This window comes from Pelophylax lessonae, assembly GCF_965119305.1.
Source record: "Pelophylax lessonae genome assembly, chromosome: 13".
NCBI lineage: Eukaryota > Metazoa > Chordata > Amphibia > Anura > Ranidae > Pelophylax > Pelophylax lessonae.
Window position 1 is genome coordinate 144,584,070 of NC_138780.1, and position 23,312 is coordinate 144,607,381.

At 43.0% G+C, this 23,312-nt stretch overlaps 1 protein-coding gene across 1 annotated transcript in view; it reads left to right on the forward strand.

The window, feature by feature from the left end:
• PPM1A (protein phosphatase, Mg2+/Mn2+ dependent 1A) overlaps positions 1–23,312 on the forward strand; it is an 83,560-nt gene that overhangs the window by 46,428 nt on the left and 13,820 nt on the right. The window contains exons 2-4 of the mRNA XM_082275544.1: positions 3,487–4,341; positions 6,387–6,504; positions 23,174–23,285. Coding sequence (XP_082131670.1) covers positions 3,508–4,341; positions 6,387–6,504; positions 23,174–23,285 — 1,064 coding nt within the window. The 5' untranslated portion in view covers positions 3,487–3,507. The remainder of the gene's footprint in view (positions 1–3,486; positions 4,342–6,386; positions 6,505–23,173; positions 23,286–23,312) is intronic.

Genomic DNA, 23,312 nt, shown 5'->3' on the forward strand with positions numbered 1-23,312 from the left:
TTCTAGGAAGATCTACCATCATACGAGGAAGACATACATTGCACGGTGAGTGTCTCTCGGGGGTTCATCCTTGTGGATCGGATCTTAACCTTCCTTCAACGGGGGGTTTTAACAGAAAATGGTCTTGAGTACCATCAAGGGCCAGGTATCTGCTTTGGCGGTCTTTTTCTAACGACCTTTGGCCTCAAACTCCCTGGTGTGTACCTTTCTTCAGGGTGTCAGACATTTGGTTCCTTCAGTGCGGGCCTTGTTGCCGCTCTGGGTTCTTAATGTGGTGCTTTCAGCTCTACAGAAGCCTCCTTTTGAAAATATTCAGGAGGTTTCCCTGCTTGCGCTGACTCAGGTGGCCTTTTTTGGTGGCTAATCACCCCTGCGCCCAGGGTGTGGGAACTGGCGGTGTTATCCTGTCGTCCATCCTATTGAACCCCTGTCCGTCATTCCTTCCAAAGTTCTTCTCTGACTGTTATTTGAATGAAGACATTGTTGCTTTCCCTGTGTCCCAGGCAAAACATCCAAAGGAAATTTCCTTGGATGTGGTTTGGGCAATTAGGGTGTACCTGGCAGCTATGGACTCTCAAGTCACTCTTATCACGGACGGACCTCACAAAGGGTTGTCTGCTTCTTCTGCAACCATTTCCTGATGAATCAGACAGACTGAGGCCTATTGCATCAGGGGTCAGGTTCCTTCTTTCCCTTGTCAAGGAACACTCTACTAGGGCGCTTATGCCTCCTATGTGTTGGCATCTGCGGATACTTTGGCTGCAAGGTTTTGCTGGCTACTGCTTAGAGGACCTGATCCTCTTTGAGGGTGTATTGTTTTTTACAAGTGAGCTCCAGTTGTTTATGGTTGAGCTCCATGTTACCTGGTTGGCTATGGTTAGTTAGCCTTGGGAATTTTTTTTTCAGCTTTTTTCCCACCCCCTTATGTTTACTACTGCTTTGGGACGTCCCAATGGTTAAGAAGAATAAGGAGCCGTGTCTTTCAAGAAACAAAATTTTTTTTTTTTTTACTTTAAAATCCATTTCTCGGATGTTCATTGGCGGACACAGCACCCACTTCTGTGGAGTTGGCTTTCTTCTGACAATGCTTGTAACAAAACGGAGTGCCTGTAGTTGAGTGGGTGTATACCCCCTGGGACTGCCCATAGGCGTAGTCAAGCTTTTTCCTGCCTAGTGTCCTCCTGTAGGGGGCAAGCGCAAAGGACATCTAACCTTGGTAGAAAACTGCCGCACAACCCCCTACAGATTGGGCTTGGAGTACAGGATGTGAAACGGTCTCCTAGTAAATCAGTTGACATACCCCTCTGCCCAGGCATTGAACACACTACACTGGGAGAGCTTCTATATAGCCAGGGAAAGCTCCTTTTCCTGCCAATATGCCTGGCTGTTAAAGGAGAATTTCACCCTACCTAGCCAAAATTAAATTTTAAATCCCTTATTGGGATCCCTTTTTTTTATAAAAATATTTGCTAGTATATACCTTATAGTCCAGCATGGTCTTCCTTGTAGGCACCATTCTACTTGTGCTATGTTGCTTCTGTGCCGCCATTTTGAAACTGATTTCGCACTTGTGCATACAAGCCTCGGTCCCAGCAAATGCAGTGTTAACTTCCTCTCTCTCTCTCTCTGTGGAATGTGGACTGGGGCAGACAGAGTGCTGGAGCAAGCAGTAGCAACTCTCCTGCTCACTGCCATCTCTAGCGCAGCCAGGGCTTAAAAACGAAGTAGATCACTCAACGAAGGATCTTTTTTCTCCATCTGTTAATTCTCCCCAATGTAACTGAGAATAGTCAGTATAGAGGACTGGAGATTATCGATTTACAAGATTTCTGCAAAATGAACACTCACTTTCACTTGTACTGTGCATGGAGGTTCTTATGCAGACAGTGCAGGTGACCATTGGCTCTGTGTAGCCGTATATTCAAGTGTGGTGCTGCCTCTTACTAATGTGCAATAATCACAAATCTTTCATAAAAATAATAAATGAAGCATGTATAAATCAGAAATTGGTGTACTGTTTCTTTGAGCCTAAGCCTTTTTCTGACATGTTGCTTGCAAGTTAAAATCCGTTTTTTTCCCCTAGAAAATTACTTAGAACCCCCAAATAAATATATATATATATATATTTTTTTTTTTCCCAAGAAGAGATCCTAGAGAATAAAATGGTAAAATGGCGATCGTTGCAATATTTTATGTCACACGGTATTTGCGCAGCAATCTTTCAATTTCATGCAATTTTTTGGAAAGAAATATACACTTTCCTGAATTAAAATAAAAAAACAAAATCAAAACAGTAAAGTTAGCCCAATTTTTTTGTATATTGTGGAAGATGTTACGCTGAGTAAATAAATGCCTAACATGTCATGCTTAAAATTGCTAACAGTCCTGGAATGGCAACAAATGTGGTTACTATAAAATGTCTAAACCGGTAACCGTCAAAATATTTTTAAAGCGTCGCCTATAGAGTTACAGAGGAGGTCTTGTGCTATAATTGCTCTCGCTCTAAGGATTGCAGCGATACCTCACGTGTGTTTGAACACCGATTTCATATGCAGGCGCGACTTGCCTATGCGTTCGTTTCTGCAAGGAGGGACGGGGCTCTTTAAGAAAAAAACGTTCTTAATGTTTTTTATATTTCACTATTCATTTAAAAAAAAAAAAATGTTTTGATCAACTTTATTGCTGTCACAAGCAATGTACACATTCCTTGTGACCGTAATAGGCAGTGACAGGTACTCTTTATTGAGGTCTAAAAGACCCCAAATCCCTTCTCTGCACTTAAAAGCATTCAAAACTCCAAGTTTGGCTGTCTTTTTTTTTTTTTTTTTGCTGTCTTAAAAAAAAAAAATCTGGCACCTTTTAAGGCTCCAGTACCCGGAAGTGATGTCATGACATCGCTTCCGGGTTTTTACATCGGAGACCCAATCAGAGCCGAATTTGCATCTTCGGCCAGCTGACAGATGTTCCTGCTGGTCGGTGGGACGGGAGACCCGAGCAAGCCGACCAAAAAAGCCGTCCGTGGGCCCTAACAGTACCGGGGTGACGCCTCTAGCTGCAGGCATCACCCAGGTTCAAGCCCCTAAAGCCGAGGCCGCATATTTGCGTTCTGTCGGCGCTAAGGGGTTAAATATACTCTCTCAAACTGTAGGATGTTTAGTTCATTTTTGTCTGAACATCTGTAGTCTTTGTCTTATCTTTCGTTAAACCTTTGGTTCGTAACCCATTCGTTTCAACATGAACTTTTGATGATTTTCATTTTATAAGGCAGAGGGGGGACTGTCATTTTGGTTGAATAGCCTAAATGGTCTATAGAATATGCAGTCTGACCAAATCAGTTATTTCTTGTGACTGAGTGCTCAGGCCTAGAGTTTTCAGAGTTGGTAGGTTTAAGTGGAAAGCAACATGTGCTTTCAGTTCAAATAAAAGCTTTTTATACTATTCAAATAAACTTGTGTCTGAAGATTTTTTTCTTTTTTCTCCCTACAGGTTTAAAAGAATTGAGACACAATGGGGGCATTTTTAGACAAGCCAAAGATGGAAAAGCATAATGCCCAAGGGCATGGTAATGCACTGCGTTATGGGCTTAGTAGCATGCAAGGTTGGCGGGTTGAGATGGAAGATGCACATACGGCTGTGATTGGTTTGCCAAATGGACTTGATGGGTGGTCGTTCTTTGCTGTATATGATGGTCATGCTGGTTCCCAGGTTGCCAAATACTGCTGTGAGCATTTGCTAGACCACATCACAAGCAACCAGGATTTCAAAGGGACTGATGGACATCCGTCTGTGGAAAGTGTAAAAAATGGAATCAGAACAGGTTTTCTCCAAATTGATGAACATATGAGAGTCATTTCTGAGAAGAAACATGGTGCTGATAGAAGCGGGTCAACAGCAGTGGGTGTTATGATTTCCCCTCATCACATTTATTTTATCAACTGTGGAGACTCAAGAGGATTACTTTGTAGAAGCAAGAAAGTTCATTTCTTTACACAGGATCACAAACCGAGCAATCCACTTGAGAAAGAGCGTATACAAAATGCTGGTGGATCTGTGATGATTCAGCGTGTAAATGGCTCACTTGCAGTTTCAAGGGCTCTAGGTGACTTTGATTACAAATGTGTCCATGGAAAAGGCCCCACAGAGCAGCTTGTATCACCTGAACCTGAAGTTTATGAAATTGAGCGGTCAGAAGAGGATGACCAGTTTATAATTCTGGCATGTGATGGTATCTGGGATGTCATGGGAAATGAGGAGCTGTGCGACTTTGTAAGGTCCAGACTAGAAGTTACCGATGACCTTGAAAAAGTTTGTAACGAAATTGTAGACACCTGTCTATACAAGGTACAGTACATTTTTTTCTAGACTATAATTGTTTTTCTAGTACATTGGCTTAAAGCGTATTTGTAAAAATGTTTTTTGCCATCTCTATCCCATTGGGGAGATTATGTACTCTTCATATGTGGACATACGTAGTGGAATAAATCTCTCCAGAGAGGAATGCTTGCTTAGTCTTTTGTCACCAGAACAGGTGTCCCAATTGAAAAAATTTTCACTCTTCCTGTTTCTGGTGACCGCTCCTAACTTTCGATTTTCCTTCACTTTCAGTCCTATGACAATAGTCACCTCAAAAAATCTGACCAATGTTCTAAACCCTCATTGCTCTGCCCAAAAAAAGGGGTTTAGATCCACTTTATTTTTTAGAAAGCATAATGGGGGACATTTACCAAGCAAAATAACCGTTTTAAATCTGGCTCTGTCTCCTTCAGCAAAGCTGGTGTGGCAGGTTTATAGTACAGTGCATCTGTATTCCTGGGCAGCTAAGTGTGACAAATGACAAAGTTCAAACACAATTGTATTGCTGAAGAGAAGACAAATTACGATCTAAATGAACCTATTTAAATTGTCAGGGTTTGGGGGTCATTCACTCGCAAGTGTGACTTTAGAGTAGTCAAGGTAGGAATTTGACTCGGGCTCTCACCTTGTAATCGGTGATAAATATTACCCCGGTGCCCTCCAAACTTTTCAGTGATAAGATGCTAACTGCATAGTGTGCTGACTCAGACTTGCATTGTAATGCCTAGTGCACATGATGGGCCAAATGTCGGGAGACATCGGCCTGTACAATAAAAACTGGCCAACATTCGGCCCGTGTGTATGTCAGCTGGTCCAACAAAAGTTGGCTTCTGTCAGACGAGCTTGCTGGAAAACCAGCAGCCGACTGATTCCCAATCTGCGCTCTCAGCCAATGGCAGAAAGCGCTGACCGGAGTGTTCTGGTGGGAGGTCCGACCCCCTGCCAGAACACAACAGCTCAGTGGGGGGGTGATTTCTGTACTAATGTTGAACTGTTATTACAGCGGCTCTGACTGTAACGGTCAGTTTTACAGAATACATTTGTACTTCTCCTGTAGGCCCCTTAAAGTGCCATGCGGTGGCTTACCCCTCCTTATTGAACTAAACCATAGAAATCTGCCAGTAGCAGCCAGGAAATGTCTGTAGGCAGTATTTCTGGGAACCAAGACCAGAAAAAGTAACCAATTTTCCATAAACTATTGGAAAAGTACAAATGTACAGTCCAGTGCTGTTCTCATTTAATCAGATTTAAATTCAATCTGTCACAAAATGATGACCAAGCCTATGGAAAAGAAATGTGTATGTATGGATTGCCTTCAGTGAAAACGGTATGTCCAAATAACCAGTAGATCAAGCTGTAGGGAGCTGAAGTTTTATGCAGTTCTCAACTTTTACAGGAAAGGTTTGAAACTTTTGTACAATTTCAGCTGCCTGTACATCTGAATCTACTAAGTATATTGTCTTGCCATTTTTAAGGCCCTGTTCACACCTGAGTGTTTTTCAGCTCCTAAAAGGCTCATCTCTGAAGTCTCAAAATGCGCAACAAGCAAAATCCCATTCATTTCAATAGCCCCTGTTCACACGTGAGCATTTTGTTGCTTGGTGCTCAAAGTACATGAGCTTCTTTTTTGGCAGATTACAAACGTTTTTGTAAGATGTCAATGCCTGCCTTCAAACACCTGCAAAAAACGCCAGAAAGAAATGCCTTGATAACTATATGCTCAGGTGTGAATGGAGCCTAAAGAAGGATGCTTATGCTCTCTGCCAAAACTTTTTTTTTTTTTTTTCCCTGGGTTTGTGACCGGTTTAATGCACCAGTTGATTTTTAGGGTCTACAATAATTTCGTAGAACTGACCTAGAGCTTATTTTACGTTGTGTGTTTTAGTAGTAGTAGTTGAAGTGGACTAATACATTTAAAGCCAGTAGTGCTTACACCATCTGTTTACCTTTTTTAAAATGTTTTTTTCACAGTATTCTGGTATAAAAGATTTGAACAATTAAGGAGTTTTTTTTTTTATTTTTACATTTTCTAGGGAAGCCGAGACAACATGAGTGTCATATTGATCTGTTTTCCAAGTGCTCCAAAAGTGTCACCAGAGGCAGTGAAGAGAGAAGCGGAATTGGACAAATACCTGGAAAGCAGAGTAGAAGGTGGATCATTTAACCAAAATAAATAACCTATTGTATAGTGTTTTTTTTGCTTCTGTTCTTATGCCTTCAAGTGCCATTTAAATGTGGAGTTCAAAAGGGGACTATTTTCTATTTGGTATGAGCTTTGTCTCCTGACAATGTTAAATCACATATCACTATGTAATTTCTACATAAGGATTTAAAGGCTAGCTCACTAGTACCCTAGCACATGCTGATCTGCATTAATGTCAGGGTAGATAGGCCAAAGAAATTTTTTATAGACACTAATGTAACAAAGATTAAACAGAATATTCACAGCTGTATTGTGATCTTCAGTATGATTAATAATCATTTTGGTATAGTATAAACATTGAGTGAGATTCCTTATGTTGTATTTTTAATAACCAAACCTTTTTTTCATCATGTTTCTTCTATTATTAGGCAGTCTCTATTTATTTCAATAGAGACTTAAAGTTCCAATTTTATTCAGACAACTGTACTTGGAGCTGAGAAGTTTTACTGCATACTGTTGTGTTTTTTTTTTTTTATAACCTGCGAAGCCAGTGTTTAGATTTCCCCACCTGATTTTGCAGTTCTTCCAACTGCCTCAGATGGTTACAAAGCCAAATCATGCATTCCTGGGGTATTTTCCATAATGTATAATAGACAAGTAAAGGCCAGACACATTAAAGCTGGTCGTTTTCTATTGGACCGGCTGAATTTTACTGTACGCGCTTCCCTGTTTGAAGAGTTGATTGTCTACTTGACTTCTATGAAGGGACATGTTGGAAAACTTTCTGCCATCTTTTTTTTTTTTTTTTGTTACATCCTGCTTACTAAACAAAAACTCACTGTATAGCCAACTTAAGGCTACCTGTACAACAAATCAACTCTGTTGTGGTGCAGTATTTTTCACATTTGGGTATTGGCCATTAATTTAGAATAGGCTAATGTAACAAATATCCTGCCACTGCTTTTATTGGTTGCCTTTCTAAATAAATGAAAAGCAAAGCAGTGCAGTGTGTTTTGGCAAAGTGCATTTTAGTTCTATGCCTAATTGTGAAGGGGCCAAATTTTAGGCAAAAATTACCACAGGAGTTTGAGTGACAACAAAGTGGTAGGTGATTCAACTTATGACCCACCTGAAATCAGTTTTTTGTAGAAATGACCTTTGATATTTCCTGGTTATAATGGAAAGGTCTTTGTAAAACTCACACGGTCCTTCACTGTTACGGTCTTAAAAATATCAGTGTTTACATTGACTTTTTCTCATTTTAAAGGGATTGTCACGAATGCTATTAATTTAGAAATGACCAAGTTTTTTGACCTTGGAACTGATCTAATTAAAAATGGGTTTTGCTAGTAGATTACTAATTTATAATCCACGTCACATTTGCAGTTGTCCAGCAATGTTTACAAGGGAATTTTATTAGAAATGAGGGGAACGCTCAGCTTTTGAAGACCGTAGGAATCTTAGGTTTGGGGTTTTTTTTTTTTTTTTTCCCCCTCTTTGAATCGTTTTTTAAATAATGATTATGGTTCGTTTTGCACATACAGGTAATCACTACAACTGATAATTCAGCTAGTAAATTTACCTCGCTGCTTGGGACATGCTTGTACAAGGCACAAAGAAACTTTGAAGATCCTTAAAATGCTGCAGTGTTCAGTCAATATTTTCACCCCAAAACAAAAATTTTAGATTTTTATTTATTTTTTCTTCTTGGTGATCCTGCAAAAAACACTTTCTGTCCCTGGGGAACTACACATACGCCACTTTATCTGTGGAGGGAACTAAGACTGTCTCTAGGCTGCTCACCTGATTTTGGGTTACAAATATGTCTTCCTCTCCTTACCACTGTTAACATGGGGGATGGGTGAATCGTTGGTATACAGAAGATAGCTTGGCCAAAAGCCTAACTATAATACAAAAAAGGAACAGACTCAGCCTTTGAGCAGGGGAATCAGTGAGGGACTAAAATTATGCATCTGCAATTCCACCTCAGAGGAGGGTGGGTGTACATGCCAAAAGACTAGTAGTTACAGCAGAAAAAAGGTATGGAACCCAAAGAAAGTTTGTATGTGACCCCAGACGATAATCCAATATCAAAGTATCAAATTTTATTGCACTCGATACAAAATAACTTTACAAAAATCATTACATCCCTCCACCGATCACCACTATAATAATGTTATAATAAAATCAGCCCATACTAGGGGCTCATTGATGGCACACAAAACAAGTGAGGTATAGCTTGTCTTCTATTCCTGATAGAACAGCGGTCATGTAGAGTGCTCAGCAGAGCAATATCAATCTACATCGTAAGTATTTAGCATAATTCTGTACCCTCAAAGTAGTGACAACCTCATAATAAACTGTTTGGATCAGGGGTGATATTTCAAGAAATATCAAGATTATACAATTAACATCAAATGATCCCAAGGGGACTTTGAGAAAGCGTAGTCCCCTCTGAGCATTTACAGAAGATTTCTGGACAAATGGAAAGCGACATGCTCAAAAGAGGAGTATAAATCATGCAGCTGATCACTGAAGAAACAGTTCAACTTGAGGAAAACAATAAATATATTGAAAGTACCAATCAATTGCATCTGTTATAAGATGAATCTAAATTTCTCTTACGTCCTCCGACAGCCACTTCATATTCATCACTAATGGGGGTTATTGACCTTTGCTCCGCAGGAGTAGCTAGGCAACAAAATGTGTTAATATCAAAGCTTTTTGCATATCCCACCCCTAGGGGGTGGTCCCCTCAGTCAATACCTCCCTGCTTCCTGCATTCCCAACTCAGTTTCTAATGCCTAGCTTAGGAGTAGCAGGCTGTTTCTATGCTGGGGCTCTCAGTCTCAGCCTCTATTCTCTTTTTGATTTTATTTTGTTTTTTTCTCTTTTCTTTTACTTAGCTGTTATTTTTCAGCATTAGTTAGCTTCTTCGGATGAAGATGATCATGCGGAGCTGGGTCTCGGACTGGCCACCCTGGATCCCAGGGTTCAGGGCCAGGGGCTTCCCAGCCTGCCATCGAGCGTTCAGCTCAGGTTTCCCTGGCATTTTGAACGACCCATCCCTGTTCGCTGCAGGGATGCTATCTGTGAGGTGGCTACCTCACTGGACGCCATTGCGGTTTCGCACCGCAGTTTCCGCTGCGTCCTGGATGCGACACTCCCTGTCCTCAGTGCAGCGGTTTGGTCGCTGGAGAAGGCTCCCCACGCCATCCGGACTGGTAAGTGTAAATTTATGTGGGGACCTGTCTATTTGGGTGTCAGTCTGGGACTGTGTGACCCTGCATGTCTGTGTAAATGCTGAGCTCCCTGTCAGATTCCTGTGTGGAATAGCTGCCTGTCTGTGGGCTGCGGGGGGGGGGGGGCTTTCCCGCTCTGCTGTGTGCATGCATGAAGCAGTCTGGACTTAGACATGCGGTGCGGCGATCGCTACTGCGGCCCGCCATTTTTTTGCGAAGAATTTATGGTGACCGGTCCTGTGTGGGTACGGCGCAGCGTTTTGGCGCCAAACGCCGCCATTTTGGCGGCGATCGATCAGGCCACATGTCAGCGCCATTTTCTCTTTGCCTAAGGAATCCTCAGCCGAGCGGCCATGTTTGTGTAGCCTTGCATAGGCTTTATAGGGCGGTCAGTCATTGCATCACTTCCTTTTGCTCTGGGACAGCGATCGGTGGCAGCAGCCTGTGTGATCTCTCCAGGTTTTTACCTTTCCTTTTCCTGTATTCCTTGCCCAGTGTTCTGATCTCTGTGGGGGTCGGTGTATTCAGTAGGGTGCGGTGGGCTACGCTCGCCGCGGTCTTAAAGGGGCAGTACTCCTTTTTTTCTACTTTTGCTGGGGCATGGATTCTCAGGATTGCAAGTTTCCTCCCACCTTGGTGGGGGGCCAAGGGGCTGCTGCATCCCCCGAGGGGGCTGATCTGGCTACTATTGTGGTGAACTTGGCTGCTCAGGTGCAGATGCTGGTGGCTGATCGATCCACCAAACGGCCCAGAGTGTCTATTTCCTCTGATTCAGAGGGCGATGGGGCTGCTATGGCTGGAGTGCCCTTCTCAGGGTCTCACTCATCTCTAGACCTTGTTGGGTCTGAGGGGGAGGCTGAGGTAGAAGGGGTTGATAATTCTCCCCCTGGCTCGTCTGAAGAGCTTGCACTCATGGATGAGTTGGTTGCTTCTATCAAGCAAACGCTGCATTTGCAGGATGAACCATGTCCTCCTGCTTTGATGTCCTCTTATGGGACGCAAAGGAAACGCAAAACGTCGCAAGTTTTTCCTTGCTCTGCGGAATTTCACCGCGCGGTTGATGAGCAATGGCGCAATTTAAAGAAACCTTTTGCTGTGCCGAGTAGGTTCAAGCTGCGTTATCCATTTACACCCACCACTGATGAGCGTTGGTGTGTGCCGCCTCAGGTGGATCACGCGGTGGCGGTTTTGAATAAATCCACTGCGATCCCTGCTGAGGATACCCCGGTGTTTCAGGACCCTACGGACAGGAGATTGGAGTCTCTGGCCCGTCATGCTTATACAGTTGCTGGTTCTATGCTGAAGCCTATCTTTGCTTCCATTATGGCAGCCCAGGCTATTGCGGATTGGACGCAGGTGCTCAGGCGCACCCTGGTGGCTGACTCTGCCTCGCCGACAACTATGGCTATGGTGGATCAAATTCATCAGGGTGTCATGTATTTGTGTGATGCGGACTTAGATTTAGTCCCTTTGGCTGCGCGTCTTTCAAGTGTGGCGGTATTGAACCGTCGCCTGATATGGCTGAAATGTTGGTCTGTTGACCAACCTTCTCGCAAGACTTTGGCTAATTTGCCCTACGCGGGATCTCGCCTTTTTGGCGATTCTTTGGATACTCTGATAAAGGAAATTTCTGGGGGTAAGAGCACTCTCTTGCCCCAATCTCACACGAATAGGTTTGTTCGTGGTAAGAAGAATACCTCGTTTAGGCCCTCTCAAGGGTCCTTTCGTGCCTTTCGGTCGCACTATAAGGGCAAACCCTTCAAAGGCCAAGGCTCCCAGAAGAAGCCGTGGACAGGTAAGCAGAAGTCCGGCCAGTCCGGGTCCGCTGCCCATAATACGGCCTGAAGGGACGCCCTCACCCAGTTCTGGGGTGGGGGGACGTTTGCTCGGTTTTCTTTAACCCTGGCTGGACCGCATTAGGGACAGGTGGGTTCAGGAAATCGTTCGATCTGGATACAAGATCGAGTTTCTCTCTCGGCCGGCGAGCAGATTTTTCCCCTCAAACCTTCAGCTATCTCCGGAGCGAGCGCTTGCAGGATCTGCACCTGGCGGTGCGGGACCTGCGGGCTCGGAGTGGTGGTTCCCTCACCGGGACAGATTTCGGGGGTTCTATTCCAATCTGTTCACTGTGCCCAGAAAGGAGGGCAAGGTACGTCTGATTCTGGACTTGAAAGCTCTGAACCACTTTGTGCGGGTTCGCAAGTTCCGCATGGAATCCCTGCGCTCAGTGGTGGCTGCCCTGGTTCCGGGGGAATTCATGGCCTCCATCGACTTGAAGGATGCGTACCTTCACATCCCCATTTTCGAGGGTCACCAGAGGTACCTTCGATTCGCCATTGCGGAGGATCATTACCAATTCGTGGCGTTTACCCTTTGGTCTCGCTTCGGCTCCGCGGGTTGCGCCGGTTCTGGCTTTGAGAGCCCAGGGCATTTCTGTCCTGGGGTATCTGGACGATATCCTGATTCGGTCTGCGACCAGTCAGGGCCTGGTGAACGACCTGTCCATCACGATGCAGACTCTGCAGGAGTTCGGGTGGACGATAAATTTTCCAAAGTCAACTCTGTGTCCGTCGGTTCGTCTTCCCTACCTGGGGATGATCCTGGACTCTGTTCAAGCGAAGGTCTTCCTGCCGGACGACAAGCTCCGGATGCTTCAGGACGAAGTCAAGTCCCTCAGGGACAATCGGTACTCGTCCCTCCGGACGTGTATGAGGTGTCTGGGATTGATGGTCTCGGCCTTCGAGGCGATCCCTTTTGCCCAGTTTCACACGCGGGGTCTCCAAGCGGAGATTCTGGCCGCGTGGGACGGGCGACCGCAATCTCTGGATCTACGGATCTCCTTGAGTCATCATACCAGAAGGGATCTTCTGTGGTGGCTCCGGTCCCCGGCGGTGTCGGGGGGCAAGTCTTTTCCCCCTTTCTCATGGACGGTGATCACCACGGATGCCAGCCTGTCGGGCTTGGGTGGTGTTCTGGGCGTTCTGTCCGCCCAGGGAACTTGGTCGGAGGAGGAATCCTCCCTTCCGATCAACATTCTGGAATTGCGAGCGATAGCTCTCTGCCTTCTGCGTTGGACAGACAGGCTACAGGGCCGTCCGGTTCGGGTGCAGACGGACAATGCCACAGCGGTGGCCTACATCAACCACCAAGGGGGCACCAGGAGTGCCTGCGTGGCTCGGGAAGTGGCCGACATTCTGTCTTGGGCAGAGGCGCACGTCCCGGCGATAACGGCAGTTCACATTCCGGGGGTGGAAAACTGGCAGGCGGATTATCTGAGTCGCCAGACCTTGGACCAGGGGTAATGGTCCCTTCACCCGGATGTCTTCCAGATGTTGTGCGCGAAGTGGGGTTCGCCAGATGTGGACCTGTTCGCGTCTCGTCTAAACAACAAGGTGGAAAGGTTCGTGGCAAGGACGCGCGATCCTCGGGCAGACGCATCAGACGCGTTAGTGGCGCCCTGGCATCAGTATCGTCTGATGTATGCCTTTCCACCGATTCAGCTGCTGTCCAGGTTCCTTCGCAGGTTGGCCGCGGAACCGCACACGGTGATTCTGGTGGCGCCAGACTGGCCTTGCCGGTCTTGGTACGCAGATCTCGTGAATCTGGCGGTCGACGCTCCGTGGCGTCTGCCTCTTCGAGAAGATCTCCTGTCTCAAGGGCCGATATTCCATCCTGCTTTACAGTCGCTGGCTTTGACAGCCTGGCTGTTGAAAGCCAGGTCCTGAAGGATAGGGGTCATTCCTACTTTGATCAAGGCTAGAAAAGCCTCTTCGGGGAAGATTTACCATCGTACTTGGAAGGCGTATTTTGCCTGGTGTGAGTCCAGGGGGTATTCTCCTCGCTCATATTCGGTATCGAGAGTGTTGGCTTTCCTTCAAACGGGCGTGGACCAGCGTTTGGCGTTGGCCACGATTAAGGGTCAGATTTCTGCGCTGGCCGTTCTTTCAACGCCCTGTGGCGTCTAACTCCTTGGTTAGCACCTTTGTTCAAGGGGTGCGACCCCTGGTCCCTCCTAGGAGGGAGCCTTTGCCTCCATGGGACTTGAACCTTGTTCTGTCCGTGTTGCAACATGCTCCTTTTGAAAAGATCAGGGAGATCTCGTTGCCTCTGTTGTCCAAGAAGGTTGTGTTTTTGGTGGCGATCACTTCGGCTCGCAGGGTGTCAGAGCTGGCAGCTTTGTCCTGCAGCTCTCCTTATTTAGTGATTCACTTGGATAAGGTGGTCTTGCGACCTAAACTGTCTTTTCTTCCGAAGAGGATCTCGGAATTTCACCTCAATGAGGACATTGTCTTGCCTTCGCTTTGCGCGAGGCCAAAACATCCGAAGGAGGTGGCTTTACATTCCTTGGATGTTGTTCGGGCGATCAGGGTTTACCTGTCGTCGACTAAATCCTTTCGCAAGTCGGATTCCCTATTCGTCCTTCCTGAGGGACCTCGGAAGGGCATGGCGGCGTCGGCTTCTACCATCGCCAATTGGATCAGACAGACCATTGAGCAGGCCTATGCTTTGAAGGGGAAGGTTCCTCCCGTACCTGTGAAGGCGCACTCTACCAGATCTGAGTACGTCTTGGGCCTGTCATCATCGGGCTTCTGTGGCCCAGGTGTGTAAGGCGGCGACTTGGTCGTCCGTTCACACCTTCTCCAAATTCTACAAGGTGGATGTTCAGGCATCGGCGGATGCTTCCTTTGGCCGCAAAGTTCTTAGTGTGGCAGTGCCTTAGGGTCCCTTGTTTTTGGGTCCTTGGCTGTTGGGATGTCTTTATCCCTAGGTTACTTGTTTTCCTGGGTTGTTGCTCCTGTTGAGCATGTTTTTTTCCTGTTGCCCAGTTGGTTTTCTTACTTTGGTATGGTTCCTTTTTCTCTGATGTGGGTACTGCGTTGCTTTAGGCGCGGCTGCGTTTTTTCCCACCCCTCATGTCTACACTGCTATGGGACGTCCCCATTAGTGATGAACATGAAGTGGCGGCGACTGTCGGAGGACGTAAGAGAAAACTGAGTTTTTGTAAAATCTTACCTGTAAAATTCCTTTCTCTGAGTCCTCCGACAGTCGCCGCCCCCGCCCCTCGTTTGGGGTTTGTTTCAGTACTCTACTGCTATGCTACTGAAACTGAGTTGGGAATGCAGGAAGCAGGGAGGTATTGACTGAGGGGACCACCCCCTAGGGGTGGGATATGCAAAAAGCTTTGATATTAACAAATTTTGTTGCCTAGCTACTCCTGCGGAGCAAAGGTCAATAACCCCCATTAGTGATGAATATGAAGTGGCGGCGACTGTCGGAGGACTCGGAGAAATTTTACAGGTAAGATTTTACAAAAATTCTAAGTTTTATCAGACTTGCAGCCTTCTGAGAAAAGAAGTTGAGTAGGTGCAAAAGAACTTGAGGGCAACTAAACAGACCAAGTTCAAAAGGAACCTGGAAGACTGGAGTCGGGGTACCATCTTTGACCGCAATACAAGGAGAGGAAGGAGTAGATCATGACACAGATACTATACAGTGGCCAGAGATAGAACCTCCTCTTCAGGAAGTGGAGAAGGTGACCCTGCTAAGACTATAACTTTTTTAGAGAAAGGAGGAGGTAGGGGCAACCATGAAAGAAGGTATCCTGAAGAAAACTGCTCAAGAACAGGGAAACCTAGGATAAAAACAACAAGGCGACGGAAGAAACTCCCAAAAGTAGTGGACAAGGAGATCATCCAGGAACAGAAGGAAATGAGTTTAGGCAACGGAGATAACAGACCTTTTTTAAAATAAGAAACCTCTCAAAATTTAAATTGAATGAAAAACACGTTAACCTACCTAAAAGGACTTTCTCAGCAACCAACTAAATGACAGAATTTGAGGTCTTATAAAGACCTAAATCTCTTCCTTGTATGAAAGATCTGGTGGAATAGAAACCAAGACTACTCCAGCCTGCAACATGCAGGAAAGAGACACTAGAACATCTAATGGAACTCTTGGAGGAAAATGCTGATACCTATTCTGACTCTAGCGACGAAGAATATAGCGAGAAGTGGAAGAGGGAAGCTCATCTAAGGATAAGATCCACTAAGATGCCATCACTGAGTAGTAATAAATAGATAAGCATGTTTTTAGACCTCGTAAAGTCTGATCTCAAGAGGATAAACTGGCATATACAATCCTCACATAATCTAAAGATGAACGTATGGCCCTCCTATAACTAAAAAATCCCAACATTGTAATCAAGAATAGCAATAAAAGGAGACATGTCATTATGAATGATGACTACAGGCGACAGTGATCCCCCAATGTGGATGGTTAATTGACGAACCATAAGTCTTTTCGGAGATCCCTAATAAATATTCCCCTGCTGATTACAGCTACTGTCACAAACTCCCAGTCTACTTTTTATCAACACTGCTCCTAGCAATGCCTGCACACACTTTGGGAATAATTCCCCAGCAGTCTGGTCCTTATCTGCAAGTCTGGCAAGTTAATGAACACTTTGATCTCCTGCAGAGGATGTTATCATTTCTATGGATCCCACTGTAATATTCACTTGAGTTCCTTAAGATGCTACTCCTAGATGAACTGATAACCTGTTGTTACCCACACCTCACATGGGGAGACCTTTCTATCCATTAGGCTACCTTACTCTCCATCTTGATACTGAGATTTCTTAAATACCCCCTGATCCGAACAGTAATCTGTAAGTCTGGCAAGTTAATGGACACTTTGATCTCCTGCAGGGGATGTTATCATTCCTATGGATCCCACACGGGTGGACCTTTCTATCCATTAGACTACCTTACTCTCCATCATGATACTGAGATTAGAAAAATTCCCCCCGATCCTAACAGTGTTTTATGAGGTTGTCTCTACTGCTAAATACTTGCAATGTAGATTGATATTGCTCTGCTGAGCTCTCTACATGACAGCTGTCCCATCAGGTATAGAATACAAGCTATACCTCAATTATTTGCTATCAATGGGCCCTAGTGTGTGCTGATGTTATTAGAACAACATTATTATAGTGGTAATAGGTGGAGGGATTTAGGGCTCTTTCACACGGTCCGCCTCCGTAGGATCGATCCCCGCTGAGCCGGCGGATGACAGCTCCGTCTCCGCTTGCAGAGCGGAGAGGGAGGTGTCTCAGCCCCCGCTGCCCTCTATGGGGGATTGGGTGAGAGCGGACCGCTTGTCCGCTCTCATCCGATCCGATTACTGAACGGATGGAAAAATAGGGTTTCCATCCGTCCAGATTTCACGCACAGGATCGGATGCGGGTGTCAACGGAGGTGTCTCCGCTGACATCCGCTGCCCCATAGAGCTGCATGGAGGATCCGATCAGATCCGCCTAAAAAACTGACAGGCGGATCTGATCGGATCGCCCGTGTGAAAGGGCCCTTAATGATTTTTGTAGTTAATTTTGTATTGAGTGCAATCAAATTTGATACTTTTTAAAATTGCATTATCGTCTGGGGTCATGTTATACCCACTTTCTTTGGATTCTATACTTTTTTTTTTTTTCTGTTACTAGCCTAACTATGTTTTGTGCTTTTAGTTCAATTTGCAGGAAGTGACTAGAATAGTATTTCTGGCAAGATCCACTGGTCTTTGTTGAACTTGCTGAAAATGTTCTTGGCCTGAAAAATGAAAACAAATACAGCCACCACATATATAAAGACTGCTTTGCTTTAAAATTTGCTTTTGTTCTTGGGGGATTTAGATATCCTTAAACAGTGTTGTAAATACTGCATACAGACGTTACTTGATGCTGTAAGCGCTATAGTTAAGTCAAGCTTTGGTCACTGCAGTGCTCCATTAAGCATATAAAGGCTAATTGCAGCTATAAAATACTTGCCTTCCTTAAAGCACAGTGTTCTTTTGACTATTGCACTGCCACTGGTCACATGGCTTTTATTAAAGAGGCTGACATACTTTGGCAGAGTGTGCGAATTAGTGCTGTGCCCACTCACCAGTTCTGTTTTGGCAGAAACAACCTGACCAGTGTTTACACCAGGGATCCTAAAACTATGGCCCTCCCAGCTCTTGCAGAACTACACATCCCATGAGGCATTGTAAAACTGACATTCACAGACATGACTAGGCATGATGGGAATTGTAGTTCTTGAACAACTGGAGGGCCATAGTTTGAAGACCCCTGAGTATTTCCCAGCTGCAAGTATTTTGTTTGTTTAAAGGAGCACTTCTATCGCCATTACTGTCACTTGTGTGCTTGGAGTCCATGTCCTTTTTAAAGGGTAAGTCTGCAGAGGCTGATGACTTCATTTTCTGAAATATTCCACAACATTTTATAGTTTTGCACTTTTCTACCTTGGGTTGGAGTTCAGTTTCTCTCACTGTATCCTCAATATTTAAAAAGTACTCCTATCTGGAAAAATTCAGACCCTTTGTAATGGCTGTAGTATGTGGCGTAGACCTGGGTAATTGCATGCAAATAAAACCCCATGGGAGCCCTGAGAAAAATAAAGGTAATGACTTGGTGTACTGTCACAGGTGCTAAACCTGAAGTGTTTTTTTAGTTCAATGGGGTCTTTAAAATGGTATTAAACCCAAAAGCAAACATTACATTGCAGCTTACCAATTCTTCGATGTGATGGTTGCATTAGTTTTCTTTTTTTTTTTTTTCAAATTTTTTATTTAAAGAATACAATACAGGCAACAGGCAAATATGTAGATTCATGAAACAACAGGTTTGTCATTACAACACAAAAGTGCGGAGAACCAAAAGCGGACAGTATGAGAAAATATAAAAAGGTGATCCGCTACTTTAAATTACATTTACGCAGAGAACGCGCCATTCCCAGGTCCTCCGTGTAAGGGAGGCAAACTTGCATTAGTTTTCTTTTCTTAGGCTTTCTTTTATTTTCATATGATTGCAAGTCTGTAACAGAACAAGTCATGCTGCAAATGTAGCAGTTATAGTGTGTTGAGACAAGCCATTTACTGATCAGCTTATATCTATTCATGTAAAACCTTTAATCCTAATAAAAAAAAAAAAACTTTTGCACTAGCTGTTTACCAGCAGTGTGAGCTAATTTGCTCTTATTAGTGTATCTAAATCTGCTGGTTTAATGCTGCTTTAATCCAAAATTGATACCAGGCTCAAGCGACTTCAAATAAAACAGATGGTTCGAATCTCACGTGGTTCAGCTGGCTGACTGACTGTACACAAGTACCCTTCAGTCAACTTGGGTACAACCAGCATGTCAGATTTTTACATGCGATTATTGCCTGTGGCCATAGGCACTAGCAGTAATCACTATTTTCCTGGCAGGGAAGGCTCCATGTGCCTTCCCCGCCAGGAAACCACAAAAGCTCTGCTATTAATAGGGTGAAATCTTCTTTTTTTTTTTTTTTTTTATTTCCTGCAAAATCGCATCATCTATGGCTGGCCTTAGTGACCGGGCACAAACATGCAAGAAAGTATTCAGATCTAGTTAGAACTTGTAATCCGCATTATCCAAATTAGTGAATCAAAGGTACTCAAGCCGTTGGATCAATCAAAACAACAAACAATAAAAGAAATTGGCGGTGTCAGTCAACAATCTAAAAAAAATCGAATCTTTTGTATCCTTAGTTGCTGCCTTAAGGTGTATTTTCACACTTGCAGTCAAATTTCAGAAAACCCCACTTTTGTGTGTTCTCATTCACACAGCATGCCTAAAAGATTTTAATACCTTTTTTAGATTCATCTCAGGAGAAGGTGTCATGGCTGACTGCAAGGTTTTCTGAACAGTGTCAGTGCCTGTATCCCAAGTCTGTCCTAGTTGACATACAATTCAAGAAGCCTAGCCTCTAAAGCCCGATACATACTTTTGGTCTCTTACTGGTATCTGTTGAACAGAAAGGGGGGGGGGTGTTTCAGACTATGTTAAAAACATGATACAATTGATGATGATCTGTCTGCATTGTACAGATAATGTTTGAGTAAACACAGCTTCCCAATCCCCTCATAATGAGAATTAAGTAGAATTTTTGATTGCTGGACATTATAGAATGGTGCATGTAAAAAAGGTAAGCTGTGCTATGTAAATGGGGCATGTAACAAATCCTAAAGTAGGGGTTATCCCGACTTGGCTGCAAAAGTAGCAGTACACATTTATTGACACTTTTTTTTTTAGGTTTGATCTCACACTACCTAGTGATGTACATACGTGTAATGGTAATATACAACAAAAAAGTAAGAAGGTTGTGTTTAATGAATTTTGTTCTCCACTATTGCCTTCCTTCGCCACTTTGAGAGGTCCTTTTTTAGTGTGAGTTCATAACACGATCTTTACTGAGGTATTTCACAGAAATTTGCAGCACATAGCATTGCATATGTCTACAAGTATGTTTGCTAAATACTTTCTATGCTGCTTTTCACAGAAACTGACATTTGCACACTACTACTAAATTTTTACCAACATCTTGATGTATGGATGCTGCTACTTTGTAGAATGCACATTTACCATATGTGGGCTTAAGAAAACAATCACGTGAAAGCTGCACTTCTGTAATATCTCATACTGTATGTTGTCCATGAAAGTCTAAATCTGTTCAGTATAATTGTTAAAACGGGGGGGGGGGGGGGGGGGGGTTAATCCAAACCTGTGCAAAGCAGTGAATTTGGTGCTGTTTACTTCCTGGGCCAGGTCAATTTAAAATGTCGTTTTTTTTTCCAATCAGCTGTGCACAATTAATCTTGAATTAAATCTTGCTACAGCAGTTTTCCAGATTAATATAGCTAGTTGAGGCCCAAACTCTGCTTTCAGTGAAATGTAAAGTTTACTTTTGGTAACTAAAATTTAAGAAATAAACTCCTAACTGTGCTGAAGCTTGCCTGTACCTTTTTTGCCTTATGCTGTCCATCATAGTGATGGGCCAGTAGGAATGTGCGTTAGTTGACTGTCAGAACTGACTATGACAGGAAAGTTTGGAAGGCAGTTACGTGTTTTTATTCAAATGATTTTGCATATATACTGTGTGTGTGTGTGTGTGTGTGTGTGTGTGTGTGTGTGTGTGTGTGTGTATATATATATATATATATATATATATATATATATATATATATATATATATATATATATATATATATATATATATATATATATATATAAAAATAAATATAATCTAGCAAATACACAAGGATTACCACTCAAGTTATATCCATCAAACAGTGATACATTTTGACTGGTGTGTTTTGAGGATTTACAATTTTATGAGATTTTCAGTTGTTACATTTCTGTTCCATTAAAAATCCAAACCTATGAAATTATTTTTTTCGTATTTGAAGAGAAAATTTAAATCTATAATGGAATTGGTTCAGTGAATTAAACCTACAGGCAAGCTACATTTAAGATGGCAATTGTCTTTTAGCCCTCGTTCACACTGAACACGGCTTTGAAATTGTGCAAGTTCATCTGAACTTGGAGGATTTCAAAGCTCCATTTCAGTCTGACTTTTGGGGAGACTTCAAAGACATCTGTGCACATTTATGAAAAAAAGTTTTATTTCAACCAAAGTAAGCCTTTAAGATTTTTTTTTTATATATACGTACACACATATTTAAGGGTCTTTTAGGGCTCCTTCAGATGTGTGTTGTGGCAATGCTCCATTTATGCAAATTGTGTGGTGCAGTGCAATACTATTTAGAAAAGCACACACACACAATTACAGTAGCGGGCAATGTGCATGCCTTTTATTGTAGTGTACAATTAAAAATAAGGGTCATGTCTTTTTTTTTTTTTTTGCCATTTAAGGTGCATGTTAACTCTTGTTACTACATGTAACACACACCAATGGTCTGAGGGGGGCCTTAATAGTTATACACTTTACAAATCCCACCACCAAACACCCATATTTAATGAGTAAAATCGCATGGAATTTATTTTTACTTGGCATGGCTATTTATTTATTTTTTTTTTTTTTTGTGGTGCTGTCTGCCATCGCTTATTCCATATCATAGTCTATATTTCCTTGTGCTGATTATCTTCATTCAATTGGAGAAACCTCTTGACTACAATGTAGAACGTTTTGTGTAATTTGAGAGAAGAATCAAGGTGGACTGGCTCAGTAAAGTTTAAGTGCTTTCCTCAAACTCACTGCCACTCCATCTGATTGTATACACAAACACTGGAAACCTGCCATAGACCATCTGTTTAGCTTCTTTTTCTCTACCCTGAAGCTCCATTGTAAGTATTGGCATGACCTATATCAGTGGTCCTCAACTCCGGTCCTCAGGGCCCACTAACAGGCCAGATTTTAAGTATTACCTTAGGGAGATGCAGACTAGAATACTGTAATCAATGAGCAGCAAATTGTATCACCTGGGATGTATTTCAGTTATCTTGCAAACCTGGCCTGTTAGTGGGCCCTGAGGACCAGGGTTGGGGACCACTGACCTATATGGCTGTTGCTTGCAATCCATTGAGGTGCTAAGTCAAGCTAAACAAAGTAATAGTATTGATAGATGATCCCTCCAGTGTTCATAAGACAAATATTTAATATCAGATAGGTCTAAATAGACGTTCACCTGAGAAATTGATAGCATTGTTTGGTATGAGAGTTGATACCTTCATTGTGTATAACAGGCAATGTTACAGTTGTTGACTAACCTGAAAACCAAAAGTGTGACTCAGGCATTAGAGGCAGTATTTAACTTTTATTCCCCACACATGACTGTTCAGAATGGCTTTATTATTTTGACTGTCACGGTTATGCCTCCCCCTGAATTTATATCTTGGCTAAAATGTTTTGAGTGTAAAAAAATTTTCAATGCAAGTATGGCCCTTACACTGTAAGAATAATCATTAATGATAAAAGGTAGGTGGCAGTTATGACAATTTTTTTATTTGGAATTCCTATTTTAATTGTACTCTGTAATATGCAGATTGTATCCTTGGCTTTCTTCACTAATGTAATTGTCTGGTGGAGACCTATGTGATTTGTAATCCACTTTAAGGATGTAAATTGTCTAGATAAGATTTATTTTTATTTTTGTATAGCTTAATCTCAGCAAGAAAATCTTGTAGACTTGATTTAGATGTTATAATTCTACTACAATAAAATAATTTGGCAAACCAAATCTGAGATCTTTGCATTTTATTCAAAAACAAACACCACAAAGGAATGTGTAAAATCTAAGCATGTTTTGGTGTGCTTTATTGGGTAGGATTTTCAAGTATTTAGGTGTGGGTTGTCTGAATTCTAAATTTTTTAGAAGAATATTATGCAACACAAATTCAAACATTTTGAAGCATTTTATTGTGGTAAAGTGAAGCATGCTTTCAATTCTACATACACACTCTTGAAATTATACAAAATAAATTGTTTGATGTGATTTCAAAATATACTTTGTTTTTTTTTTTTAAACCTTAAATTCCATTGTGCTTGCTAAAATATTGGTGAAGCTATACACTGTTGGCTGAATTTGAATAGCACTTACAAAACAAGTACTTCTAATTCCTAGAGATCATAAAGAAGCAGGGTGAAGAAGGTGTGCCAGACTTAGTCCACGTGATGCGTACATTAGCCACTGAGACCATCCCTAACCTCCCACCTGGGGGTGAATTGGCAAGCAAGTGAGTTAATGAGTGTTTTGTCACCCA